At 37.0% G+C, this 14,335-nt stretch overlaps 2 protein-coding genes across 3 annotated transcripts; both read left to right on the forward strand.

The window, feature by feature from the left end:
- The first annotated feature begins 4,491 nt into the window (after window positions 1-4,491).
- Window positions 4,492-7,621, forward strand: LOC148103956 (ladderlectin-like). 2 transcript variants are annotated; one of them, XM_087839237.1, is made up of 5 exons: window positions 4,492-4,564; window positions 5,150-5,259; window positions 6,165-6,299; window positions 6,680-6,791; window positions 7,554-7,621. In XM_087839237.1, exons 1-5 carry the CDS (start codon window positions 4,492-4,494, stop codon window positions 7,619-7,621), a joined length of 498 nt encoding a protein of 165 aa, XP_087695363.1. The 2 variants fall into 2 exon arrangements, with proteins under 2 accessions (XP_087695363.1, XP_087695364.1); XM_087839238.1 differs by having other exon boundaries at window positions 4,492-4,552.
- A 134-nt stretch (window positions 7,622-7,755) lies between these two features.
- On the forward strand, window positions 7,756-9,047 carry LOC148103957 (uncharacterized). The gene is made up of 2 exons (XM_087838242.1): window positions 7,756-7,764; window positions 8,385-9,047. The coding sequence occupies exons 1-2, from the start codon at window positions 7,756-7,758 to the stop codon at window positions 9,045-9,047; spliced, it is 672 nt and encodes a 223-aa protein (XP_087694368.1).
- Window positions 9,048-14,335: the final 5,288 nt, after the last annotated feature.

The raw sequence follows: 14,335 nt of genomic DNA on the forward strand, positions 1-14,335 counted from the left end.
CATTAAGACATCAACCTCTTTCTTTTGATGTCACTTCTATCCCCAGTTTGCTTCCTTGTGACGATTATTCAAGACCTTAGTGCTTAGGGTCTGAGAGGTCCTGGGTTCACATCGTGGTCGAACTCAGAGGCTACTTGCTTTGTATGTTTTTCCTCAAAAACATGTGCAATGTGATTTCTGGTTTGAATGTTAGAAGGGTATTAAACTGTCCAGACAGAGTGGAAGGCCCCGTAGTATTGTGTTTTGTCCCCATGTAATCTTTTAATGCTCGATTGTGCAAGCTATTTTTTGAGTGACATGTTCGGACTGCATTATGTGACCTTGTTATTCATAGACTTCTTTGATTCTTTGAATTAGCTGATTTCATATCTGCAAATGTGGTGTAATGTGAGATAGTGAAGGACACAGGGCCAGGGTGGAGCAGGTTTGGGCCTGGCCCCGTGTCCTTCACAAGGAGGTGCTATTTGTAACATGGCTTTAAGGAGATATTTGTTTGGATACATGTGTTGATTTATTTTTTATGTCTTCTGGTTTGTTTCCAGGAGCGAGTGACCAAGCTGTCTCCCAGAGCGCACACGGTGGTGGATCTGAGTCTGCTCTTTGAGGCCTGCATGAAGCTCTACTAAACTCAGCTGCAGTTCCTCCCACAGCCACCAGAGGATGCAGTTCTGAGTCTAAAAACCCCTCACAGGCTCAAAATCGTTGACGTTTTTTCGTTTGAGTTTTGATTAGAAGATTCTTAGGGATTATTATTGAGCTCATCCTTTAAATTCTTTGAAATGATCACCGATTCAAACTTATTCAGCCTCTAACTGCTCATAACCACACTGTGTTCTAGTTTTAATTTGTGAAACTTTTAGAAAGCTGAGTGAAGTCATATTAAAGATATGGTAATTTGATAGAAATAATGAAGACAGTTTTTTGTTTTCTCACATTTAATCTGCTGTAACAGACAGATGAATTATTTGATAAAATCCTGCTTCAATATCAGAAAGTATCAGGTGTGTTTTAGATGTAACATTTTAAGGTTTCTGCTGCAGAAAGTCAAATTCTGATGAGTTGCTCAGTCTGGTATAGTTCAAATAAAGAAGCTCAGCACTTCGAGCATGTTTTTCTGGTTGTTTTCTGATTTATTTATTTGTTATTACAAGATCAAATTGTCTGCATTTATTTCATATGTTTCACAATCCCGATCCTACAATAGTACAGAGAAAACCCTAACATTTAAAGAACCTCCTGTGAGTAAGCACTTGGTGACAGTGGGAAGGAAAAACTCAATTGTAAAAGGACAAGACCTCCAGCAGAACCATGTGCAGTGAGGTGCAGTCATCTGCTGGTTGGGGATGAGGGGAGGAAGACACTCCTTCACATTTACACAAATGATACATATTTGATGTTGTAATAATTTGACAAGTTAATATTTTTTTTCCACTGATGGATTGATTGTTTTGCCAACTTGCCAAATTATTTTGCTTGCTTGCCTAACTATTGACTGATGCCAGTTTGTTTAATTAATATTTTGTTCAACTGATTACTTGTGTCTATTTAAATGGTAAAATGGTAAATGGCCTGTATTTGTATAGCGCTTTACTAGTCCCTAAGGACCCCAAAGCGCTTTACACATTCAGTCATCCACCCATTCACACACACATTCACACACTGGTGATGGCAAACTACATTGTAGCCACAGCCACCCTGGGGCGCACTGACAGAGGCTGCTCTCCTTGATATTTAATCAAAGAGAGCAGCTTTAAACACAACATGTTAAAGTCTGAATTCTCACAAAAGGTGACTAAAACGCAGTTGATTGAAGTATGAGTTTGTCAGCATGAAGTGTTGGTGTTTGATTGGTCGCTGTCAAAGCTGCTCATTAAAAGCACAGCATTTTTCTGACCCGATTAGATTGTCTGGTTGTTTAGTCTCAAATTCTAGTTTATCATGTTTTCCTGTAAAGCTTCTTTCTTAGAAACCTTGATGTCAGCTTCTCACACTTCTCTCCAGAGGTTTGTTTTGGTTGTTTAGTCTCTTTCTCTGCCTTCAGCGAATTATAATTTTCCATAAAACCTTTCAAATATGTGTACTCCTGTGTTAAACTGAGTTTCTTGAGTTATCCCATGTTTTTTCATTAAGACATTAACCACTTTTTTTTATGTCACTTCTGTCTCCAGTTTGCTTCCTTGTGATGATTATTCACGGCCTTAGTATGACTATAAACAGTGAACTACCTTCTTGGCCTTTTTCCTCAGACTCCAGTTTCAGGCATCTTTCCTTGAAAGTTTGATAGATCTGGAGCCGTTCATTAACCACGTCAATTTGATTTTGTAGGTTCTCGTCTTTTTTATGGTGCAAATCAGCTCAGTGTTTCTTCACACAGGGGCACACTACTTAAAATGCAATGTGCAGCATTAAATACAAGTGATGGAGCTGGAGGAACGTGTGTTTGGTATTGAGTCAGTTTTAAATCAGATTCATAGAATTTGTTACAACATCTAGGCTGTGAGATTGAGGCCGAGTTTATGTTAGATGTGGATCAGCTGCAAGTTTCTTTTGACAGGAATAGGAAGGGGGTTTGTAGCTTGTTGATATAGGTTTAGGATTCATGCTTGGGGTGTGATAGGTTCGAGGTTCAGGTCGGGGCGAGCTCAGAGGCTACTTGCTTTGTATGTTTTTCCTTAAAAGTATGTGCAATGTGTTTAAGTGACATGTTCGGATTGCATTATGTGACCATGGCACTTTGATAAAATGGTTTTCTATGCTTGTTATTCATAGACTTCTTCTTAAATTCTTTACTGTCTTTACACGGGGCGATCGTGGCTCAAGAGTTGGGAGTTTGTCTTGTAATCGGAAGGTTGCCGGTTCGAGCCCCGGCTCGGACAATCTCAGTCGTTGGGTCCTTGGGCAAGACACTTCACCCGTTGCCTACTGGTGGTGGTCAGAAGGCCCGGTGGCGCCAGTGTTCGGCAGCCTCGCCCCTGTCAGTGCGCCCCAGGGTGGCTGTCGCTGCAATGTAGCTTGCCATCACCAGTGTGTGAAAGGCTGGATGACTGGATGTGTAAAGTGCTTTGGGGTCCTTAGGGACTAGTAAAGCGCTACTTACCATTTACATGTTTGATAAAATATTTTCCACAAGGACAAACATTCAGCCCGAGACACCTTATGCAGTTGGAAGAAAACATAAAAAATATTATTTTTATGTATATATATGTATGTATACATTAAAAACGCTAAGGAAAATGCTCAGGAGAAAGGATGAAACACTGAACGCCTCATCTACATGACTTCTACGTGAGAAAAGATGTGGTTAGGAACCTGCAGAGGAAATGCTGGAGGTCCAAAAGGTGGGACGCACATCCCAGGTGCCCCTGACAACAAACTCAGTGGTGAAGGTCACTTAAAGAGGACCATGGGTGCACCTGTGTTGTTATCAGTGAGTTCCACCTCCACCTGGAAACTAGCAGATGAGGCTGTGTCAACAAACATCAGGTTAGGAGAGAAAAGTGTCATTTCTGTTTTGTTGCTTCAGTGGTGATGGAGGAGTGCTGATTGAGCTCTGCTCAAACTCCAAGTCCCTGTCACTGGCCAACTCTAGGGCAACAGAGCAGTAAAACAGACGGGTTTACCTGTGTGCACCATGGAAAGACTAAATATCAATACCTTGATTGTTTCTGTGATACAGGTTCTTTATCAGTGCCTCAGATTGACAGGTACCCACCCCAGACACCCAAGTATAACCAAAATCTCTATTGTAAGCAAAATATTTGGTCTCACTGTGCCCAGTGTTAATTGTGCTTGTCATTCTAACATTTTCTCTAATGTGCTGTTCAGGGTCTTAGGCTGATACTAATAAGGTCGATTGATTATTATCTTTTAGCCCATTTGTTTCAGCAGACGCCTGACTCCAAGCAGCTTCCGGGTGACTTGCTCTTAACACCAGTGGGTTTATATGCCCAGCAAAAACAGCAAAGTGCTTTCTTTGTGGCACACAGTGATTACCTTAATAGAACCTGTTTGGATTTTAAGGTCAAACATTTGATAATAAATCGATAAAGGATCAACAGTGTGATGGAAATTTTCAAGATTCAGTTTTTCTCTGTGTCAGGCTGACTTGACCGAATAAAAAGGCTCCATGGTATCATGTTTTGTCCTTATATAATCATTAAATACACAGTAGACTTAACTGTGCAAGTGACCATGGATAGATAACTTATTCTTATAAATAATTCGGTTCTCGTTATTGTTTTTAGTCAAATGCTACACAGACAGCTGGGGCACTCTGTTGTTTGACCTCTTTGCAAATTAAAAACTTCGGTTTTATTTCAGGTTTCTATAACACATCTCCACACTGGAAGTCTGACGCTGCAGGCTGAGACTAAAGCGGGACGATATCCTACGACAGGTGTGTTACAATCATCCTGATGATCTTCTGTGTTTTCTTCACTAAACTAACAGTCACTTTTCTTCTGCTGCTACCTGCAGATACTAAACATCACCATGAAGCTTCTGACTGTGTCTGCACTTCTCTGTGCAATGGCAGTTCTGGCCGATGCTGCTGGTGAGTATTACAGTATGTCTGCAGTATCTTGGTACATGTAAATCTTACATGCATTAATTCTGACAGATTTTAAAATTGATATTGCACCTATAAAAGCTTTTGAAACTAAATGTAACATTTTTTCTCTAAAATTTATAGTTGATCCATTTTCTGTTTTTATTCCAATCACATTTGAGCTGTTGAAAAATGCAAAAACACATCTGGAATACCTGTGCTATACCCAAACTTCAAAGTAAAACAAATGATATATATCTTATTTTACCATGAAACAGTATCCTTTCTTTTTCTGATTCCAAGTGTATGTTTGAAAAAAACAAAAAACCCACACATATTAAAAACATGTAGCAGTGTCAGCATATAATATTTTCATCCAATGTGAACAGCCTGTGGGAAAAAAACAGCCTTGAAACAGACAGCTGCTATAATGAGACCAAACATATGTATTTAAAAATATCTTTAAATCTTAAGAAGGAAAATAATAAATTTTGGAATCTAAATCTACGTAAAAAATATTGTCAATAGTATAATTAGTTAATGACCAGTGTACAGTGGCATTGCTTGCCTTTACATCCCACAGTGTTCTTTGTTTGTCTTCAGGGGAATGGTGTGCTGTGAAGAAACCCCCGTGCTGTTCCTCTGGTTGGACCCAGTATTATAAGCAGTGCTTCATCTATGTGTCCGAAAGCATGACTTGGGCTGAGGCTCAGGTAATGGCAAAGATTAGAACTCATGTGTCACAGTGAATGAACCTTATAGTAATTAACTGTCTATAAACTGTGAGCTGCTAATTAATCTCACTTTAGTGTACAGTTATTTTGCAATAACAACATTATATTCAGTTTTATTTATGTAGGGCCAAATCACAACAGCAGTTGCCTTAAAGTGCTTTATATTGTAAGGTAAAGACTCTACAGTAATACATGCAGAGAAACCTCCAACAGTCAGATGAGCCCCTGCGAGAAAGCACTTGGCGACAGTGGGAAGGAAAAACTCCCCTTTAACAGGACAAAATTGCAGCCACAAATATGTTAAAGGAGGGGCAGCCATTTGCTGTGGCCAGTTGGGCTGAAGGGAAACGACAATAGTATTTATTCATAATTAGTCATTAGTCAGGATTTATGTGAAATTGTTTGTGTATGTCTTATATTTTATTATTTATCTTTTTATTTTTTATCTTTGAAACAGTAACACTTATTTTGGTGATTTTGGCACATGAAAATGGAAAAAGTATTATGCATTTTTTAATGATTACAAAACATTGTTTTTGTCCAAGTAATGAACTTTTTTTTTTTTTTTTTAAGTTAAACCGCAATCATAAACAAACATCACAAACAAACAACTAATTTTTCAAAAATTATGTGCTGGTTTATAATAGCCATTTGAATAATGTTAATAGATTTTGAATTATGTTTATCAGAATAATAATAATACTAACAACAACAACAACAACAACAATAATAATAATAATACTAACAACAACAACAACAACAACAATAATAATAATAATAATAATAATACAAATAACTGTCAATGATCTGCATGTTTGCCGTGGTGCGAGCTTTAAAGTTGTATTGTTTCTTTGTCAGCTTGTCTTTTTGTCTCTCCACTGCAGAAAAAATGTCAATACATGAATGCAAACCTTGCATCTGTACACAGCCTCGAGGAATATGAGTTGATTCAGAAGGTGATATATGATGCAAGTGGTGCAGATGGACGAACATGGATTGGAGGCTCTGATGCCCAACAGGTAAACTAGGTCCAAGCTCTCGATTTCATTTTTATTTTTATTTATGTAGTGTCAAATCACAACAAGTAAAGTTAATTCTAAGGTAAAGACTCAACAACATCAGAGAAAACCCCAACGATCATATGACCCCCTATGAGCAACCGCTTTAGCAAACATGAGAAGAAAAACTCCTTTGTTATTATATACATATTATATATTAATATATTATATATTATATACAGTATTGTCATAAATTCTTATATCTATCTATCTATATAGATATGTGTGTGTGTGTGTGTGTGTGTGTGTGTAGATATATAAATATATCTAAATGTATAATTTGGGAGTGTAATTTGCTTTTCAGTCTGTTATTGCTCTATTTTTGTTTTTTTGTGTTCTAGGACGGTTATTGGTTTTGGATTGATGGAACAGGCTTCCAATATACAAACTGGTGTCCAGGAGAGCCAAACAACTATAAAGGCGGCGAGGAGTGCATGGAGATGAATTTTTCAGGTAAATCAAATAAATAATGTATAAAAAGTTGGGAGAGAGCCATAAAGAGCTGGAAATGTAACCAGACAATTATGTTTGCAACATTTGGAACTAATTAGGTTGATTGGCAACAGATCAGTAACGTGACTGGTTATAAAAAGAGCATCTTAAAGAGAAGCAGAAGCAAAAATGGGCACATGTTCATAAATCTGCAAAATACTACATCTATAAATTGTTAAACAATTTCAGGATATTATTCTTCAACATAAAATCCAATCTGAATATTTCATCATCTACAGTATATAATAGCATCAAAAATTCAGAGAATCTGAAGAAATCTCTGTGAGGACAACATTTAACATTTAACCACTACAACTAATGTTTCTGTTCAGGAATGCAAGTAAATAGCCGTAATATGGCATTTTAATAAAAAAATAAGCAAATTAGAAATTTGGTGGATAACAACAAAAATTATATTTGAGACTTGCACATACTGGTAGATTAGGCCATACAGAAGCATAAAACTTTATAATATACATCTTTATAAACATTGGAATTTACATTCTTTTTCAAGTGACAGCTTTCCAACAGTTTTGGAATTTGGGATTGAATACAAATACATTCAATTTATTTACTTTTACTTTACCAGTGTTTGCATTTTGTACCATATTAAACAAGTTCATTGTATTTAAAAAAATAAATAAATATATAATATATAGCATATAAGTCTGGATATGTATGTGTCCATTAGATCTATTGTTGTGTGTGTTTGTGTGTTTATAGGTAACAAGTGTATGAATGATCTGAAGTGCCACGTAAATCTTCCATTTGTCTGCGTTAGAAGAATGTGAGGATTCCTGGGCTGATTTGAAGACGTGGCACATCTGACAAGTCAAAAAGCCAAATAATCTCATATGTTACACGAAAGACCTGTTTTTCAGTTTACATCTTTACTTTTATTACTTGGATTGTTTAATAGGCACAAATGGAAAGTGTAATGGAAATAATGGTTTTAGTAGCATTTTATTTTCCATAATGAACTCTCCTTAATGATCTTGTGCATCATTAAAATCTTAAGCATTGAATCAAACTGGTCTCTGAGTCTTTGCTACATGTCACATTTTCATGGGTCTCCCCCAAATTCAGCCGTAATCCCAGCATTTTTGCACTTTTTGTGATGTAAATCTCTGTTCCATTATGTAAGGTTATAAAAGATTTGAGTCCACTTTCGCTTAGCAGAAAAAAACCCTTCTCTGTCATTATATCTTGAACATTTACAGTTTGTAACACAACAATTTGTGTTAATCGAGTGCAGATCTTACTCCAGAAAAGGACTGATGAGGAACAGTTAAAGCTCTTCTTGGTAAATTATCCTAATGTGAAAGAGCAACCACTTTGGTGACAGTGGGAAAGAAAAACTCCCTTTTAACAGGAAGAAACCTCCAGCAGAACCAGGCTCAGGGAGGGGCGGCCATCTGCTGCGACCGGTTGGGGTGAGAGAAGAAAGACAGGACAAAAGACATGCTGTGGAAGAGAGACAGAGATTAATAACAAGTATAATTCAACGAAGAGAGGTCGATTAACACGTAGTAAGTGAGAAAGGTGACTGGAAAGGAAAAACTCAATGCATCATGGGAATCCCTCGGAGCACTGTGCGGAGACGTGGCCGCAGTCAGGGCGCAGCAGAAGCTTCTGGGGCTTTTGGAGGAGGTAAAACAGCTACGCCTCCAAAATGCCGAGAAGGACAGACGAATTGTGGATCTCGAGCGGCGGGTGGATGAGCTGGAGCAGTACACCCGTACGAACGACGTGGTCATTAGCGGTATAAAAATCAAGCCGCGCTCGTACGCGCGCGCGGTGGCTGGGAGCGTCGGGGAGCCCAGCGACGAGGAGACCCGCTCGGTGGAGCAACAGGTGGCCTCCTTCCTCCAAAGCAAGGGGATAGAGATGGACCTGGAGCACGTAGAAGCATGTCACCCACTGCCCAGGAGGAGTGACAGACCGCCGGCCGTCATTATAAGATTCGTCAATCGGAAGAACAAGGTCGCACTGCTGAAACAAGGACGCAAACTGAAAGGCACGGACGTTTTCATTAATGAGCATCTGACACGAAAAAACGCAGACATCGCGAGGAAGGTAAGGCAACTAAAGAAGAACGGTAAAATACATCATACATGGGTAACAAATTGCAAGATTTTCATTAAGCTAAACGGGACACCAGAAGAGGCAAAAGTACTGATAGTGAGGAACATGGAGGATCTGGACAAGTACAACTGACACTAACGTATCGAGGCAATATATAACTCTAATGACAATCAAATGATAAATACACCAACATCTCTAATTACACCAGGAAATGACATGGACACGTTGAAATCAATTCTCCAACAGAAAGTAATTGATCTAGATTGTGAATATAAGGAGCATAATATAATAGACCCAGAAATAGATTCTGAAAGTAATTTTCTTTCTTCTTTTGTTAAAAATTGTAATTATTTCACACAGGAACAATATGAAAAAAAAAATCAACCTAGAGGGGAAGCTCTCATTAATTCACTTTAACAGCAGAAGTATGTACTCTAATTTTGATTTCATTAAGGACTACTTGCAACAATTTTCTCGCCCCTTCAGTGTTATAGCCATCACTGAAACTTGGTTCAATGTCGATAAAGGAATAGATTTCTGTTTGAATGGATCTGATTTAAAATACATGAATAGATTAAATAAGGCGGGCGGCGGGGTTGCTATATATGTTCATAACTCTATAAAATATAATGTTGTAACAACTATGTCTATGGCTATTGATGGAATTTTGGAATGTTTGACTATTGAGATCATGAATGAAAAAAAGAGAAATGTTATAATAAGTTGCATATATCGGACACCCAGTTCAAGTATTGACACTTTTTATGAATGGATAGAAAAAATGTTTGCTTCGGTGAACCAAAAATTGCTATTCATCTGTGGTGATTTTAATATTGACTTGCTAAACCCAACAAGGTTAAAAGCCATTGATGACTTTACTGACACGATGTACAGCTTATCACTATATCCAACAATAACAAAGCCAAGCAGAATAACATCACATAGCGCCACTATTATTGACAACATTTTTACTAATGTCATGGATTTCCAAATTAATAGTGGCCTGCTTGTCTGTGACATAACTGACCACTTACCAGTTTTTACTTTGTGTGACTGTGATTTAAAAAAAATAGATACCAAGATTACGATAGCAAAGCGAACAATAAATGAAGAAGCAATTCATGCCTTCAATTTCGATTTAGCACAACAAGATTGGAGTTCGGTGTATGAAGAGTCAGATGTGGACAAGGTTTATGATAATTTCCTAGATATATTCACTATGCTGTACAATAAACATTGTCCTGTAAATGAACACAAGACAAAGAAAAAAAAGATAATAAGTCCTTGGTTCACAAAAGGAATTATCAATGCTTGCAAAAAGAAAAACAATCTGTATAAACAGTTCATCAAAGTAAAAACAAAAGAAGTGGAACAAAGATATAAAGCATATAGAAATAAATTGACTGATATTATAAGAACAAGTAAACAACTTTATTATAGAAGAAGATTATATGAAAATAAAAACAATATAAAAGGAACTTGGGATGTGTTAAAATAACTTAATCAAACAAGGATCTTCTGGAACATCATATCCTGAATGTTTCATTGATGCAAATGGTGAAAATCATAATATGAGTAACATTGTAGATGGGTTCAATACATTTTTTATAAATGTTGGCCCTGAACTAGCAGCGGACATCCCGTGTCAAAAAAATGAAAATATCAGTAATATAAAATCAAATCCCTTTTCGCTGTTCCTCTCAGCTACAAATGAGCAAGAAGTAATAAATATCACATTAAAATGTAAAAGTAAGTCTTCAATGGATTATCATGACATAAATATGTCTGTAGTTAAACAGGTTATTCTGAATATTGCTAGTCCCTTAACATATATCTGTAATTTATCATTTCAGTCCGGTTGTTTTCCAAAAAAAATGAAAATTGCGAAGGTAATACCACTATACAAAAGTAATGATAAACACAGTTTTACCAATTATAGGCCTATTTCTCTACTGCTTCAATTCTCAAAAATTTTAGAAAAACTTTTTAATTCAAGATTAGAAAAATTCCTTGAAAAACATCAAATAATAAATGTTGGTCAGTATGGTTTCAGAACGCAAAGAACCACTTCAATGGCGATAATTGAGGCAGTAGAAGAAATTACCAATGCACTGGATAAAAATAAATATGCAGTTGGTATTTTTGTTGATCTCAAAAAGGCCTTCGACACAATCAATCACTCAATTTTATTGGATAAATTGGAAAGATATGGTATTCGAGGGAAAGCTGGTAACTGGTTAAAAAGTTACCTAACGGGTCGGGAACAATATGTTAGCATAGGGCATTACCATTCAGAGAAACTTGGTATTACATGTGGTGTTCCCCAAGGGTCAGTGTTGGGACCAAAACTTTTCAATATATACATAAATGATATTTTTGATGTTTCTCAAGTACTTAAACTCATACTGTTCGCAGATGACACCAACATATTTTTCAGTAGCGACGATTATACTGATCTTGTAATGACTGTAAACAGGGAGCTAAAATTAATAAAAAAAAGGATGGATATAAATAAATTATCATTAAATATAAATAAAACTAAAGCAATGTTTTTCGGTAATTTAAAATATAATATAGAATTACCAATTATCATTGAAGGTGTACCAATTGATAATGTGAGTGAACACAAATTTTTGGGAGTCGTAATTGATAACAAAATTTCATGGAAACCACACGTCAGACACATAAAAACCAAAATTTCCAGAAGCCTCGCAGTTTTGAACAAAGTGAAACCATACCTTGATAAAGATGCACTTCGTACTCTGTACTGTACCCTGGTTCTTCCATATCTTACATATTGTGTGGAAGTGTGGGGAAACACATATAAAAATACAACTAATCCATTAGTCACAGTACAGAAACGAGCACTGCGTATTATTCACAAGGCTGGTTATCTAGATCATACTCACAAACTCTTTCTTCAGGCAAAGTTACTTAAATTCCAGGATCTGGTTAATTACAATACATCTATAATCTTATACAAAGCCTTTAATAAACTTCTACCTACAAATTTACAAATTATATTTGAAATTCGAGAAAGGGTTTATAATGTGAGAGGCTTCGGGGAATTCAAATTACCCAGAACTCGAACAACCCGTAAAGGTTTTTGTGTGTCTGTATGTGGTGTGAAAATCTGGAACAGTCTGAGTTTACAACTGAAACAATGCAAAAATATTCACAGATTTAAATTCCTCTACAAACAGTTGGTCTGGTCACAGTATACTCAATGATGGTTTTAGTGTGCTCTGTAATGTCTGTTCTCTTACCATTGCTGGTATGGATTCCAAAAAAAAAAAAAAAAAAAAAAAAAAGTGTGTATGTATGTACATATATATATGTATGTATGTGTGTTTGTCACTATGTAATTATTATTGCCTGTTACCTGTGGTAACGCAATTTATAATTATTATATATTCTGTATTTAGTTATGATGGTTCTAATTGTTGTTGCGAGCTGCCGTGGAGATGCTTGCTTGCTTTTTTGTTGATGAGTGAGTATAGGGGTGGGATTTAATAAGTTTTCTTCGTCCCACTCCTTTTCAGGTAATTTTTGTTTTTTGTTTTGTGCACTTTATGTTCAATATATGTATTTTGTTGTGCCTGAAATGAATAAATAAATGAATGAATGAATTAAGATAAGATGGGGCCTGATTATTTAAGACCTTGTATGTGAGAAGCAGGATTTTGAATTCAATTCTGGATTTAACAGGAAGTCAGTGAAATATTTTTTTGTAAATATTTTAATGCAGGACTTTTTTTCTCTTTAAGTTTTCTCATGGTCCTGGCTGAGTTTGTACTTTCAGCAGATATGTCCTAGTTGGTTTCCTTAGAATTATATTCAAATGCCTTCTTAACTTTGGTTATCTATTTATAGTTTCTCTATCATTTTCCTTGTTTCAGTTATCATGGCCTTAATTTGTTCTTCATATGTCGTTGTTAAGTCTTCATTTCTGTATTCGATGTTCCCTCATTGTGTTTCTTACTATCTTAGGTTGGTAGTTTCTTGTCTCTTGTGTTTTATTTTACTTTCTTTACCTTGTTTCCTTTGATTTGTTGCACCTGTGTGTTACTCACCTGTTCCCCATTCTTCTAATCAACTTCTCTGTATGTATAGCCCTTTTAAAACAAGAGTTTAAACCAACCAATTATGGATTGTGTCAAGACTTCGAGTGCAGAAAGAACAGATTTCTAAAGGCACCACTGATGCTCTGTGTGACACAAACAACAAGACAACACTATCAAAGGACAAAGGGGGACGGACGAGGAAAAGAAGAAAAAATGTTTCAGTGTTTGTTCAACCTGTCTTTTTAACTTTTTCTGTTTCCTTCTGACCTGTTTGCCTCACATTTCTGCCACATTTCCACAGATACAAACAGAAGGATAAAGATGAAACTATACTATTGAAAAGCAGAACATCAGCAGAGACAGAAAACCACACATCAACTTCCCGTAAAAGACAGACATGGCCAGGAAATACAAACACCTTGGTAAGTACATTTAAAAAGACTAATCTATAACATATAAGAATAAAAAAAAATGCCAACACTCAGTTATTAAAACCAACATTTATTAGATTTTAGCTATTATGCAAAAACTTCCCCCTGTGGTTTGTACAGCTTTCACACATTTAGTGACTGGAAAGTGGAAGTGACTTCTCTGGTGGGGAAGGAGCTTGGATTAGTGCGGGAGGTTGAGAGGTACTGGCTAGTCAGGCTGACCTCAACACACGGCCTTGGGCTCTAGCACCAGCCTCCTGGAGAGGGGCTGGACTCTGTCTCAGTCTGGAGTTGCCCTTGGTGAGAAGCGACGGGCTGGGGTGGGTATCCTAGTATCCCCTCGGCTTACTGCCTGTACGTTGGGGTTTCTCCTGGTGGACGAGAGGGTTTTTTCCCTGCGCCTTTGGGTTGGGGAACAAATCCTGATTGTCGTCTGTAGTTTCATCGGAAGACAGCTCAGAGTACCCGGTCTTCTTGGAGTCCCTTTGTGGGGTGCTGGAGCATGCTCCACCTTGGGACTCTGTCGTCCTACTGATTATCCATGAAAGCCATAATAGGTGGCAGTCTAATGCCACACTAAGTAAGGGATCTTCTATGCTCAACTTCAGCGACCTTTAGTAACATGTTCATATTTTATAGATAGGGTGCACCTCATGATAATCCCTTTCTCAAGCTTGTGCTAATACTAAAGTAATTTTCCTTGTAGAGACTTTCAGGCTAAAACTGCCGTAATAGTCAACAATGAAGTTCTTGAACCTCCTTGGGATATGGGAACGAGTCAGTGCCTCTTCAACTAGCTTATTGTGTATGGACCCATAGGCATTTATGATGCCCTGTCACCTTTGGGACGGCTCCTAGACTGAGGTGTCAATATAATCAGTTTCAGCTACATTGGTATTAATGAAATTAACAACAGGTTAAAGGG

This window comes from Neolamprologus brichardi, chromosome 3 (assembly GCF_056152115.1).
Source record: "Neolamprologus brichardi isolate AB-2024 chromosome 3, ASM5615211v1, whole genome shotgun sequence".
Lineage (NCBI taxonomy): Eukaryota > Metazoa > Chordata > Actinopteri > Cichliformes > Cichlidae > Neolamprologus > Neolamprologus brichardi.

What these genes read in the sequence shown, in the direction of transcription:
- LOC148103956 (XM_087839237.1), top strand. Translation starts at nt 4,492, where the DNA reads ATGAAGCTTCTGACTGTGTCTGCACTTCTCTGTGCAATGGCAGTTCTG. An exon ending in TGCTGCTGGTGAGTATTACA is followed by an intron (nt 4,565 to 5,149) that starts GTATGTCTGCAG and finishes GTTTGTCTTCAG; the next exon opens with GGGAATGGTGTGCTGTGAAG. An exon ending in CATGGAGATGAATTTTTCAG is followed by an intron (nt 6,792 to 7,553) that starts GTAAATCAAATA and finishes GTGTGTTTATAG; the next exon opens with GTAACAAGTGTATGAATGAT.